The sequence below is a fragment of the Acomys russatus genome, chromosome 16 (genome assembly GCF_903995435.1).
Source record: "Acomys russatus chromosome 16, mAcoRus1.1, whole genome shotgun sequence".
NCBI classification, from domain to species: domain Eukaryota; kingdom Metazoa; phylum Chordata; class Mammalia; order Rodentia; family Muridae; genus Acomys; species Acomys russatus.
The window spans coordinates 25,008,475-25,023,125 of NC_067152.1; the positions used below are offsets into that span (position 1 = coordinate 25,008,475).

Sequence of the window (14,651 nt, forward strand, 5' to 3'; positions counted from 1 at the left end):
GGCCTCCCTTGATTAACCAAAACCACAGCTCCAGGTGGCAGCTCCTGTAGGCAGATTGCCAGCTGCTCTTCTAACCACCACGTGGGACATCCCAGTCCCACACTGGCTTAGCAAACGAACTAGTCCAAGAATATAACTCTCCCGCACCAGCCAGGCTCAAGCCTTAGGCCTTGGCTAACCTCCCAGCCAGGATAAGAGACCAGCAAGATGGAAATTCTTACAAACGCACTCCCAAGCACTCAGCAGCAGAGTGTCTAGTCTGAACTTGAAAGCAACCTGTAGGCTTTGAGCTTTTCCAAAGCTACTTTATTTGAGGTTCTTTAATGTTTAGACCTCCCTTCCAACGCACCTATCCTAGATAGGAGAGAAAAGAGGTTAATGGGAACAGGAGAAGTAGACCTTTTTAGACTCAATACCTTGGAGAGATTCCCACTGATATAGCTGGCAGGTTTCAGCAGACCAGTTAAATACCAAACCAGCAATTCAGTGAACGTGACTGCAACCACTCGAAGCAGCTGGAACCCGGAGCCTCGAAGCAGTGCACGCCTTTAATCCCAGCACTTGAGAGGCAGAGGCAGGTGGATCGCTGTGAGTTCAAGCCAGCCTGGTCTACTGTAGGTCCATGAAGGGAGTCCAGGACAGCCAGAGCTGTTACACAGAGAAACCCTGTCTCGAAAAACAAAAAGCAAACCAACCAACCAAACAAACAAACAAAAAGCTATTGTCTGAAATCCTACTATCTGGTTCTAACCTCATCACACTTCTAAAACTGCCAGTTCAAAGGTAAGTCCCAGGGACAGTCTCAGGACAGGTGTAGTGTCCACGGTTCTAGGAGAAGCCACATCAATGCTTGGAGAAACCTCACACTGGGTTTTACACTTTGCTATTACTTGCTATTATCTGCTGTTGAAGACTTTAGCATATTGCATCTCATTTTTAACACCATTTATAACTATGCGTCTGATCCTGATCAAGCACAGGTTCTTAGAAAATCCAGCAAGGTTTGGGAGGCTACGGGAGAAGTGCGAGCTGAAGGCTAGCCTGAGCTACATAGTGAGGCACTGTCCCAAAAATTGATGATGATGATGATGATGACAACAACCCAGCAAAGTTTTCTTCCTCAGGAAGCTCTCTGCACAGTCTGATGTCATCCTACTTTGAGCACCTCCCATGTCTCCTCGCTACCCTGTGACACCCCACACTCCTGTTTTCTTCCATCTCTCAGACCTAGTGAAAGTTAACCAGTGTCCCACATAAGATCACTGATGGTCAAAGAAGCACCAAGTACTTCAGTGTGGCGTGGGGATGAGAGAGAGGCCAGTGGGCACAGGAAGTGGTTGGTGAAGGATGAACGGGGTTGTGGTATTGGTCTGGCCACCGACATAATACAAGTCTAGTCATGCTTTGGGCCCCCACTTCCTTGCCTGAGAGAGTTCAGCTGGATGGTCCTTTCTTTTGAGCCCCGTGCATCACCGAGGCCCTAAATCCTGTACCAAACTGGAGCTGGTGTGGGTAAGATGATATACCACAAAGGACCAGGCTGTGGGATGGCAGCGGTATGGTTGGCTGGCCATGAGGGTCAAGGGAGAAACCCATGAGCTAAGGTACTGGGTAGTTCATCTACATCGGTGGTTCTCAAGCTTACTAATGCTGCCACCCTTTCATCCAGACAGTTCATCATGTTGGGGTGACCCTCCAACCATAAAATTCTTTCCTTTTTTGTTTTAAGATTTATTTATTATTATGTATACAGTGCTCTGCCTGCATGTACACCTTCAGGTCAGAAGAGGGCATCAGATCACATCATAGATGGTATCTGGTTGCTAGGAATTGAACTCAGGATCTCTCTCGAAGAGCAGCCAGTGCTCTTAACCTCTGAGCCATCTCTCCAGGCCCCCATAAAATTCTTTTCAATGCTATTTCATAGCTGTCAGTTTGCTGCTGTCATGAGCGTAATGTAAATGTCTGTGTTTTCCAATGGTCTTAGACGGCCCCTGGTGAAAGGGTCATTTGACACTCCCCACACCCTAGCCAGGGGTCGCAACCTAGAGGTTGAGAACCACTGATCTACATGGGCATCCATATCCATGACTTCCGGTCACCCCTGCCCCTGCAAAGTACAGGAGGTGAGGTGGAGAAGGAAAGCCAGTCTCGGTGTCACAATCACGAAGTCAAAACAAGCTGTTCTGGAAGATGCAAGGAAGAAAAACAGCAGCTGGTTTGCATTTCACGGCCACAAGCTCCCCCACATCCAGTCCACATGGAGCCCCTCCACACCCTGTCTTTGTCCAGACACAGGAGCTCAGACGTACACACAAAGCACTCTTCTGACCCCCGATCCTTCCTTCCCAGCACCCAGGGGACAGCGGGAGAGAGGGTGCAGAGGAGAGGTAGGGTCTGCAAACAACCCTTAGGATGAAGGGGCCTTGAATAATAAGTCCCCTCAGCCATCTTCGGGTCATAGGCTTGAAGAAGGATTCAAAACGCCACCCTGGGAGCCCAAGAGCATCTGAGTAGGCCCCTAGTTCGGTAGAGAAAATTTGGCAGTTAAACCTATACACATCGCCAGATCAGGCCCCAGGAGCCTTCAAGTGCCTGGAGTGAACATCTACAACAGTGCCCCCTGGTGTCAAGAGGATTGGTGACCATCCAGGCGCATCCTCCAAAGACAGTTCTGAGGAAAGGACTGAGGTACCGCGGAGCAGGAGAGGGCTTGGGCTGCAAGTTTCTGGGATGGAATTGCAGGGTTCTGTCCCCAGGGCAAACAAACAGCCATCTTTTTGGCCAGCCAGGCTCTTGGGCAAGAAAAGGAGGTTCTGGAAGGCAATTCTCAGCAGCGGGCAGGAGATAGCAACTGCCAAACTATGGGAGGAAAACCTGGGATGGGAATGGAATCCAGGCCAGTCTCCCACACAGTTCATCAGGGCCTGGGATCTGCTCTCTCTTGGCATTGCCTGGCCAGGCCATGGCTCAGGTATCTGACACCTGGGGCCTGGAGTCACATGCCAGGAAACTTTATACACTTGGGCCCCAGGTCGAAGCTTCCAGCTGCTGCAAGCAAACAGGACTTCTGAAGGAGGGAAGCAGGTCTCCATCGCCCACTGGCAGGCAGCGGGACTACTTCTGGCAACAGCACAGGCGAGGACTCTGCCACCAACCCTGGTGAGAGGCAAGACGGAGATGGAAGGGGGGGGGGGGGACAGTGAGTAGAACCAAGAGCACAGAACTGGGGCAGGCACCGGATGCTTCCAGAAAAGGGGCTTGATGAGCAAGAAGGCAGGGGCAGAAGTACGTTACCTACGGTATAGTCTAGCTGGACACCCTGGAGTTCTATCAGTAACCTGTCACTCTCTTTGTTGTTGTTGTTTTGTTTTGTTTGAGACAGGGTTTCTCTGTGTAGCCTTGGCTGTCCTGGACTCGCTTTGTAGACCAGGCTGGCCTCCAACTCACAGCGATCCACCTGCCTCTGCCTCCTGAGTGCTGGGATTAAAGGTGTGCGCCACCACCACCTGGCTAACCTATCACTCTTATGACCTTAGTGCCAACCAGACCCTCGGGTGTTTACCTGGCCTCCGTGGCAGTCACACAGGTATGTAGAGGACAAAAATATTTATTTCAGTGAGGAAAATGAATATACCAGCAGGAAAAAAAAAAAAAAAACCCAGGCCTGTTTCAACAGGGAAAAGAGACAAAGGGACCTCATAGATTAACCTAGACTCAATAGAAGCAAAACGTTTCAAGCCTATAGGACTCTTTTGCCCCCTCCTCCCTGCTCCCCCACCCCCACCCCAGCCCCAGAGTCCAGACTCACTGGTCAGACGGACAGAATAATCAACTGAGAAAGCATTCAAAGGAGGGGCTCTGGTCCGAAGAGAGTCCACTGAGGGACTCTAGGCAGAGTCTACTTCAGTGGGACTTAGAATTCTAACTTTGCTGTTCCTTCACAGGTTCGTCTATTGCCCAGACACTCCTCCACGCCAGGATTATGTTTATCGGCGACTATGCCCCTGCTAGCTCCTCATCTCCTGCCCCTCCTGCCCTTTCTGTCCCTCCTGTCCCTCCTGCTGGTGACAGGCACAGGGGTCTCCCCGCCCAGCCCCAAGGTACTGCCCCGGGGCTGCTACATCGCAGAAGAAGCTGGGGAGCAGACATTCCGCTGCAGCAGGGCTGGCCTGAGTACCGTGCCCAACGGCATCCCCAACGACACCCGAAAGCTTTACCTGGATGCCAACCAGCTGGCATCGGTGCCAGCTGGTGCCTTCCAGCACCTGCCCGTCCTGGAAGAGTTAGACCTGTCTCATAATGCCCTTGTCCGCGTCTCGGGGGCTGCCTTCCAGGGCCTGGAAGGCACCCTGCGCCACCTTGACCTCTCTGCTAACCAGCTGGCATCTGTGCCTGTGGCAGCCTTCATGGGGCTGCAGATCCAAGTGAACCTGTCCGCCAACCCATGGCGCTGCGACTGTGCCCTTCAGGAAGTGCTCAGGCACGTAAGGTTAGCTCCAGGCTCAGGGACAGGCATCGTGTGTGGTCCAGGAGCCCGGCCAGATCTCGTGGGACAGGAGTTCCTTCTGCTCACCAGGGAGGAAGAGCTGTGTGGGACAGGACGAGGTGGGACCCGAAGGAGCACAGATGTGGCTTTGCTAGTCACCATGGGAGGCTGGTTGACACTGGTAGTGGCTTATCTGATCCACTATGTGTGGCAGAACCGGGATGAGACCCGGCGTCCGGTCAAGCGGGTTCCTCTTGTGCAGCCCATGCGCTCAGAGGATTCCTCTACCCTCAGCACCGTAGTCTGAGGACCAGGAGCCATCTGCCCTTTTTGCCCTATGCCCTAGCCTTTCCTACACTGCCCTACCACACCCTCCGCCCGTGTATCCTCTATCCTAGCCATTCTTTTTTTTTTTTTTTTTTTTTTTTCCCCCAGAGCTGAGGACTGAACCCAGGGCCTTATGCTTGCTAGGCAAGCGCTCTACCATTGAGCTAAATCCCCAACCCCAATCCTAGCCATTCTTAACTGGGACTGGGGGTGGGGATGGGGGCAAAACAACCCTTTCACAGGGGTCACATATGAGATTTCCTGCATATCAGATATTTATATTACAACTCATAACATAACAGCTCATAAATTTTCATTTATGAATTAGCAATGAAAATAATTTTATGGTTGGGGGGTCACCACAACATGTATTAAAGGGTTGCAGCGTTATGAAGGCTGAGAGCCTTGTGGACTCCCTGGCCCACCCTCGTGCTCTCGTTAGTCTTTCTTCTCCAGAATGCTGCCTTTGGTGCCTGCATTTGAGGGCTCCTCCTTCTGTACCTGGATTGTGCTCAACTCAGAGGATCCAAGGTTCCTGACTAGACAGGGTGGGGGTAGCATCGCAGCAGCATCGCAGAGAGAGAAACCAGTAGCTGTAAGGAGCCTGGGCCTGGGGACACACAGAGGCCTCATCATACAGATGTGGGTAATGACCCCCCCCAAAAGAATGATGGCTTTGAGGGGGCTAGGCGAATGGCACATAGTAAAGCATCTGTCCTGCAAGCATAAGGACCTGAGTGCAGATCTCTAGGACCCACTTGAATGCTGTACACAGGGTGGGTGTTAGAATTCTGCTTCAGTCTGCCTGCCTGTGACGTCACCGCCTCCCTGCCACGGGGGCCATGTAAAAGGACAAGCCCTCCTGGTGGCTCTCTCTCTTCCTCTTCCTCTGTCTCTTCTTACCCTCTCACCCCCTTCCTCTCTGTCTCTGTCTCTGTCTCTCTCTTTCTCTCTCTCTCTTTCTGGGGTGCCTCTACCCCCTTTTCCTTCTCTCCCCATGCTCATTTGATAAACTCCTCTACAACATAGTATCAGCTGCCTGGTATCTTATTATCTTATCTTATATATTAAACATAAAAGTGGGTGTCTGTAATCCCAGCGCTGAGGGGTGGGGGTTAAGACAAACAGATCCCAGGAGCTCATTGGTCAGACAGCCTAACCAAGTCAACAAGCTCCGCGTTCAGTGGGTCACGGGACACTGGCCCAAAACAGCGGGGAAAGCAATTGATGAAGACACCTAATGACATCAACCCTAGCCTTTCGTTGCACCCACATGTACACATGCACACACCCACACGAACATGCATAACACACCCATGCTTACACACACACACACACACAACCACCCAGAGTGAGGGCCTTGGGAAGAAAAGGCAGAGTGTACAAAAGAAAGGGTGCTATGAGATGAGTGTGGCAGCAGGACCAACCTTGGCCGAGGGGATGGAGAAGAGTGAGGGAATGGTGGAAGCAATAAGGCGTGGGAACAGAAAGCAAGAGTGTGGCCATTTTGAAAAGGGCCTCTGGGCTCTTCTCCCATCCCTCTACCTCCTCTCCTCCACCTCACTTTGGAACCTCTCTCGTGTCCCCAGGCTCTTCTCCTTGTGTCCTTTGTCAAGGACCCCCTGCGCCATGGTCCCCTACTTCCTTTCCCCAAGTACCCTGTCATTCTGCCCTCTCCTTTACACACTGACATCCCTCCTGAGCTCTTTCTCTCAGAGGAAAGATGGCACCATTTAGTGACCGACCTGGGCACAGGTGATAACAATTTACCCCAGATTATCACTCAGCAACTCAGTAAAAAAAAAAAAAACTTTCATGAGCTCGCTTCATCTCTTCCTCTTTGTCTGTTTTACGGAACACGTGTGTGGTCTGGCAACCCAACCCGGCCTGCCACCTCCCCTCTCTGTGGGGGTGCTCCCACTGGGATACATGCTCGCCCATTTCTCTTCCTGCTTTAGCCCCTGATGTTGGAGTGCGAACAGTTGAGAGCCAGAGCCTCTGAACTAATAAGGAAGGAACCAGAAGTGTGAGGAAGGTCAGAAAGAAGGTGGCCTGGCTTCACTACTTCAGCCCCGCTAGGATTCGGAGGATAGAACAGGTTCTAAGACGCCACTGGCATCTTAAGCATTTCCAAGAAGCACAGTAGTATGTCGGAAGGAAATTCCTCCACCTGGCTATACCAGAATTGCGCTATCCAGCCCAAACTCTAAGGCAAGATTCCAGATTCCTGGGGGCAGGCCCCACCCTGGCATGAATAGGCAACTTCTCGGAGCTGAGCGGGCTCCGAGTGGAGGGGAGAAGAGGCCCCAGAACCTTCCACCGCCAGCTTCACTTGGCTCTTTCCTCTGAGAGTCCTGGGAAATTCACACCAAAGGAAGAAGAGTGTCTCCTCTGGGGGTTTCTGAGCCTGATCAAGCTAAGCCATTCCCCCAGACTACAGATGGCTCTCCAACGCCTCATTACCTACAAAGGGGGCTGAGTAGAGAAGAGAGCAAGCCCGGACTGCTGAGGCCAGGATCGAGGGCCTCCTTGCCCAAGGGATGGGACGATTTGGTGGGAGAGAGAAGGGTAGGACCAGGGTTGCAGCTGAAAGGAAAACAGGGTCTGGTCTCACCCCACCAACAACAGGAAGCTTGCGGGGTCGAGGGGAGCCAGAGTAGTTGAGGCGCGGAGCAAAGGGGCGGGGCGGGGGGCGGGAGGCGAGGCAGTGAGGATACTCCAGGCCAGACCCTGACCTGGCTGCCCACGGTTCTCTGGCCAGGCATGTCTGAGGAAGGAGGCAAGCCCAGAAAGCCTCAGGCTTCTGTGCGTGGGAGGAGAGGACGCCAAAGGTGAAGCCCTGTAGAAGCCAGTTGCTACTGTCGGGCGCCCAAAGCTCTGCGAGTGAGGAAACGGAGTCTTCGGGTGCTACAAACTGAGGTGGAGATTAAGCTGCGATGCTGAAGGACTTGACCCGGCTGGCAGGAGAAGAGGGAGAGGTGGGGGAGGAGGAGCTGCGCTGGCTGAACACGCTGATAGCAGCAAAGCGGGAGCAGGCTGAGTGGGTGGGGCTTTAGCGGAGTGGGCCCCACGGCGCTGTGCAGGGCAAGGGAGTTAGTGATGGCGGAGGGGAAACACCTGCGTCTTGATTTAAACAGACAAGAGGCGGGGCCCCGAAGGGGTGAGGTGGGGCCGGGGAGGGGACAGAAGAAAGGTGGAAAGTGGCGCTGAAACAAGCCGGAAGGTAGGCTGGGTTGCTGCAGGGAGGGGATCCCAGCCCCACCCCCACCCACTCTGCCAGGGTTCAGCCACTGATGTGGTGACGCTGTCTGAAGGCGGAGCGGGACTCTAGGACTGGGGACAAGCAAAGAGGGATTTTATTTTATTTGTTTTGTTTTTATTTCTTGGCTTTTCGAGACAGGCTCGCTTTGTGGACCAGGCTGGCCTCGAACTCACCGCGATCCGCCTGCCTCGGCCTCCCAAGTGCTGGGATTAAAGGCGCGCGCGCCACCATCACCTGGCTGCAAAGAGGGATTTTTAAACAACTGGGCAGGACTGGTCATCCGAGGGTGGGATTACGGGGCAGGAGAAAAGGTTTAAATGAAGTCTTGACTGAGAGATTATCTTTAGAGAGATTGGAGCTTTCGCTGCGAGGAATGCCCATTCGCTCCCTCAGGAAGCTTCCTGTTCCTCGAACTGCAGGAATATCTCATCTGCTTGGGGATGACCTGGGATCTTAAGGAGCCAACTGGTCTTCGGAGTGGGGCATGGAGACAGTCCTTAAACAACTGCTGAGACTTCTAGCAAACTCTACGCCAAGCTGTCTCGGAATACCCTTCACATGGCCGGCTCTGCACGCTCCGGGTCAGGAGTGAGAGGCAGCAGAGGAGGAGCGGCAAGCCTCTATGTACTGAGCCTACCAGGGTAGGCACAGTAGCACCAAACAGAACCTACCGTATAACGTGTAGGTCTTAGTGCAAGAAGAAAGTGCAGATTTACTTGTCAAAAAAAATAAAAACAGGGCACTGACGAGATAATTCAGAGGTTAAGAACACTGACTGTTCGTCCAGAGGTCCTGAGTTCAGTTCCCAGCAACCACATTGGCTCATAACCATCTATAATGTGATCTGATGCCCTCTTCTGGCCGGCAGGTGTACATGCAGCCATAATAAATAAATACATCTTTTTAAAAAAAAAATGTTAAGATAAAAATGATTAAGCTGGAAAGATGGCTCAGCCAAGGACCCAGGCTTTAATTCCAACACCCACGTGGCAGCTCACAACTGTCTGTAACTGCGGTCTCAGGGGATCTCACTTCTCCTGACCTCCACGAGGTCAATGTCCATGTGCACGGTGCACACTCATATACGTGAAATAAAGTCAAAATGCCTGGCGGGACAGGGGTGGCACACACCTTTAATCTCAGCACTCAGGAGGCAGAGGCAGGTGCATCTCTGAGTACGAGGCCAGCCTGGTCTACAGAGTGAGTTCCAGGACAGTCAGGGCCACACAGAGAAACCCTGTCTCAAAAAATTAAAATTAATTAATTAATTAATACAATAAAAATCACAGAAGCCCAGGCGTGGTGGCATACAGCTATAGTCCTGTCACTGGGAGAAATCTGAAGTGGGAAAACTGCCAAGAAAGTAAAGCCACTCTGGGCTATGTGACAATACTCTGTCACGACACAAACAAACACTTTTAAAAGACTTAAACCGGTCTTGCTGGTACACCTGCAACTCTAGCACGTCGGAGGCCAAGGCAGGAAGACCAGAGGAATTCAAAGTAGTTATGCAGGGACTCCTAGTTGGTAAAAGTGCTGATATTAAGTGACTCTAGAGCACTCAGCTCTAAGTGGGCCGTCTGTATCAACCACCACCCCAGGGCTCCAGAAACATCACAGAAGACGAAGCAGAAAGAATGGGAGAGCCAGAAGACGCGGAAGAGTACTATGGGATTTCTTCTGGACATGACATGGCCATTGCACCTAAAAAAGACCTGCACAAGATTAAGGGGTAGGGAGTCAATTGGCTCCCAGGTCCCACTACACACACACACACACACACACACACACACACACACACACACACACAGAGGACACCTTAACCCCAGCCCCCCAGCTCCAGCCCCCTCCCTGTCCCCTTCCCCAAAGGAAGAGCACTCTCTGTTTTCCTTTACCTCTGTAGGGCTGAGAGCGGCAGCAGGTGCTGCCCACACCCTTGGAGGAGAGTGTGGCACCTGGGGTTACCGGAAAAGCCTGAGATTACAACAAGGACAAGATTTGCCTTTGAGGTCATGTAGCTGTCACTACATGAGTCCCTCTAATGTCTAAAGTGCACAGGGGACTTCAGGGCCACCCTGCAGGCTCCTAGGAGAATTCTTCACAAAGCTTAGGTCTTTGGGTTCCAATCCCTGTCCGTTTCTGCTCACTCAAAGCACTCGCAACCTGGAGAGGGTTTTCCAAAATGGAGATGAGGCTGAAATCGATGACTCTCCAAGTGAAAGGCGTTGTGTAGATTGTTTTGTCATACGTTTGTTTGGTTTTATTTTCTGTCCTGTGCAGATGGAGGTCATCCAGGGCCAGAATTCTTCCTTCTTCATGTCTGCGTGCTCAAGAGCATCTGCACCGAGGCATTGATAACTAAGCCCTCATGGGATTTTTGTTTTTCAGGCCTTTACATATAAGCAGACAGCTGCTTGTTGTTCTGTTTTGTTAAGATTATTTATTTATTATTACGTATACAGGGCTCTGCCTGCATGTACACTTGCAGGCCAGAAGAGGGCACCAGACCTCAGTATAGATGATCGTGAGCCACCATGTGGTTGCTAGGAATTGAACTCAGGACCTCTAGGAAGAGCAGTCAGTGCTCTTAACCTCTGAGCCATCTCTCCAGCCTCCCCAGCTGGTTTTCTTGTTTTTGCTCCACCTCTTGGCCTAGGGTTAACTTTATTTAATCCTGTGTACAGAAAAAGTTCTTGGATTAAAGGTGTGCTAGAGCTGAGCCACTCCACAACTAGGAATATGTTTTTATAGTTCACAATCTCAGGGTCCACGATGGGATCAAATATCCTGTAGCAGCCGGTCATGATGGCAAATGTCTGTAATTCCAGAACTCACGAGGCTGAGGCGAGAGGCTCGGTAGTTCAAGGGCAGCCTCAGCTACACGGACAATTTGAGGCCAGACTAAGCTACATGAGATCCTGTCTAACAAAAACAAACAAACAAACAAAATAGAGCACACACACGCACACACGTATGCACGCAGACAAGTTTTTTCTCTATACTCAAAGCCAAGAGCCTTGTTACAGCTCTGTGTTCCCTAATATTTCCTCCATGGTTTGGGCACTGGCCAACGATACCCACATTCCAGATGTTTTGTCCTGCGGCAACTGTGGTTAGGGAAAGCGGAGCCTGGGGATCGGCCTTGGGGAGCTTTGATTCCAAGCATTCCTTACCTGAGACCCAGGCTCTTCAACCAAATCTGGAAGCGATGTCCCAGCCGCCAGGTCTTGCAATCCCAGCTGAGGAGGATGTCACCTCTTCCACCAGCTACATAGTGGACAGAAAACTCTGACACCTGTCACTGCGGCATCATCAGGGGCTGGAGGAAAGTAAACATCCTGGGAGACCAGCTGACAGAAGAGGTTTCTCAGAGTTGGTACTGCCACTAGCAGTAGTCTCTGTGTTTCTGTTTGTTTTTTTCGAGACAGAGCTTCTCTGTGTAGCCTTGGCTGTAGCCAGGCAGGCGGGCCTCGAACTCACAGAGCTCCACCTGCTTCTGCCTCCTGAGTGCTGGTATTAAAGGTGTGCACCACCACAGCCCGGCTTTCTGTACTTCTATCAGCTAGTCAGATGGGGAAAGGTGGAGGGGGGGTGGAGAGAAGGGAAAGGAAAGGAAAAGAGGAAAACAGCAGGTCAGTGTGGTGACACACTATAGCAGGCTGAGGCAGGGGAGGCAGGCATCTGAGGCCAGCTGTACTATATACTGAGGGGGGAGAAGGGAGAAGGGGAAAGTAGGGGAGAGATGAGATGGGGAGAAAAAAGGAAGAGAGGAGGGGAGGGGAGGGGAGGGGAGAAGAGAGGAGGGGAAGGGAGGGGAGGGGAGCGGAAGATAAGTGCAGAAGCAAGAACCCAAGCTCCCAAACTCTCAGCCTCATGCCCCAGCCTCCCTTTCCTGCACGTCTTTGTCTCCTACCTCCTTACCACCTTTTACTCAAAAAAGTCCGGGGGGGAGGTGGTTGGGGATTTAGCTCAGTAGTAGAGCGCTTGCCTAGCAAGCGCAAGGCCCTGGGTTAGGTCCTCAGCTCTGGGGAAAAAAAAAAAAAATAACAAAAGGACAAAAAAAAAACAAGGTAACTCAAGAAAGTCCGGGGATGTGTCTGTGTGAGGAGTCATGCCCTTAGCTGCTCCAGCCTCCCAACAGCCCACAGCATGCTGCTCTGTCTCCTGCCTTTCAGAACCTCCCCTGTCCCCCTGACTTCCAGACCCCAGATTTCCCCGTTCTTGGCAGGATCAGCGACTCCAGTCCAGACCTCACCGTCTCCTTTTCCTTTCTTTACTCTTTGGCCCCTTCCAAGGGGGAAAAGTCAGGAAAAAGAAAAAGAAAAAACAAGCTAAGGAAGTAAAGGCTGTGTCCTGGTGCCTTGTGTCTGTCCTCAGAGAACTCCGCGAGAGAAAGAGGCATTAAGTTTGCCAAAGAGCATGCAGCGGAAGGGACCTCCTCCTTTTCCCATTTACATGTTCCATGTAGCAACACATACATATACACATATGTCCATACATACACACATACACACACACACATACATACATACATACATACATACATACATACATACATACATACATACATACATACGGATATGGACATGTATAAAGCAGAGGATCAGGGACGAGCGTCTGGTAGCACTTACATCAATTGGCCACCAGAGGGCGATAAAGATCAAAGCCTATCACCAACTTCAGCACCACGCCCACAACAGTTTTCAGTTTGGGGTTAACCCACTTTTATTGACTTCAAAAGTTTCCTGGCTTTCTTTGCTTTTATTTATTTATTTATTTATTGGTTTTTTGAGACAGGGTCTCTCTGTGTACCCTTGGCCATCCTGGACTCACTTTTTAGACCAGGCTGGCCTCGAACTCACAGCGATCCGCCTGCCTCTGCCTCCCGAGTGCTGGGATTAAAGGCATGCGCCACCACACCCGGCTTGCTTTTATTTTTATACCCTTTTTCCCCACACCATGTCTGAGCCTTGCTTCAGGAATTCTTCCTGGAGCTGAAGACATGGCTCAGTAGTTAAGAGGAAGTACCGTTCTTGCAGAGTACCTGAGATCGACTCTCAGAATGCATGTTAGGGAGCTTACTGCCTATGGTAACTCCAGTTCTAGAGGGATCCCACACCCCTGGCTTCCACGGGCACCTACACTCACATGCACACAACTGCAAACATATACAGATAAAAACTAAAATAAAGGCGCTGGAGAGACGGCTCAAGGGTTAAGAGCACTGACTGCTCTTCCAGAGGACCCAGGTTCGATTCCCAGCACCTACATTGTGGCAAACAGTCATCTGTAAATACAGCCAGTTACAAAGAATCCAACATCCTCTTCCAGCCTCTGTGGGCACCAGGCACACATGTGGCACACAGACATACCTTTTAAATATGAAATAGGATGCCAGGCTTGGCGGCACATGCCTTTAATAACAGCACTTGGGAGGCAGAAGGGAGTTTGAGGCCAGCCTGGTCTACAAGCAAGTTCCAGGACAGCCAGGGCTACACAGAGAAATTCTGTCTCAAAAGCCCAAAATAAGCAAACAAGCAAATAAATAAAAGAGCATTGGCTGCTCCTGCGAGGACCCAGGTTTAGTTCCTAAGCATCCACATAGTGGCCTCTAATCACCTGTAGCTGTAGATCCAGGGACCCAGGTGCTGTCTTCTGGCCACACTTACATATGTGCAAGGAAACACTCAAACACATAAAATAAAAATAAATAAAATAAGAATTTAAAAGCTTTTGCAAAGCCAAGTGTAGCAAACTTAAGTGTAACTCCCACACTCAAGAGACTGAGGCAAGAGGGTTGTGTATTCAAGGCCACCCTTGGTCACACAGACAGATTCAAAACACACACATACACACACACACAATTCCCACAGATCAGCCAAATTCATACATAAATACATACATACATATATTAAGTGCAATTTAAATTCTTGCTTATATTCCTTTGAACATAAAAAGCCAGCCCTCTTGGAGTTAGAGAAATGGCTCTGAAAATAAAGATACTTGCTAAGCAAGCCTGAGTTTGATTCCTGGACCCAACATAAAGGTGAAAGGAAATAGCTGACTCCACAAGGTGTCCTCTGACTTTCTTAAGTGCATCATGACATGTGAAACTATCCATAGTGTGCACGCGCTCGCACACACACACAGACACACATAGCACACGCAAACAGACACACACACCACACACACTACACAGACACACAGCATACACACACTCAGACACACACAAACACACACAGCACATACACAGACACACACATAGTGCACACACACAGACACACACGTCTCTGATAAGGAGGAGGAGACCCAGGATGTAAGGAGGCCAGGGCGTCCTGCATGTGAAGGGACACACCTGAACATGACTCCGTTTCCTCCTCCTCCTTCCTTCCTGGAGCCCTCTGAGCCCAGTGCTTAGAATGCCATTAGTCAGATTGGGAAAGTTTTTGCAGTAAGATAGAAATGAGGTGGAGGGAGGATAAGGAGAATATGACATCAGGCCGGAGAGAGATCTGCATGAGGGAAGGACCGCAAGAGAAACGACAGAGGCAAGATGAGAGGTCAGAGAAAAGA

The 14,651-nt window shown here is 50.9% G+C and overlaps 1 protein-coding gene across 1 annotated transcript; it reads left to right on the plus strand.

Moving 5' to 3' along the window:
- Positions 1-4,001: 4,001 nt before the first annotated feature.
- Lrrc3c (leucine rich repeat containing 3C) lies at positions 4,002-4,796 on the plus strand. Its single transcript, XM_051158978.1, has one exon. It carries the CDS (start codon positions 4,002-4,004, stop codon positions 4,794-4,796), a length of 795 nt encoding a protein of 264 aa, XP_051014935.1.
- Positions 4,797-14,651: the final 9,855 nt, after the last annotated feature.

Coding starts and splice junctions, on each gene's coding strand:
- Lrrc3c (XM_051158978.1), top strand. CDS start 4,002: ATGCCCCTGCTAGCTCCTCATCTCCTGCCCCTCCTGCCCTTTCTGTCC.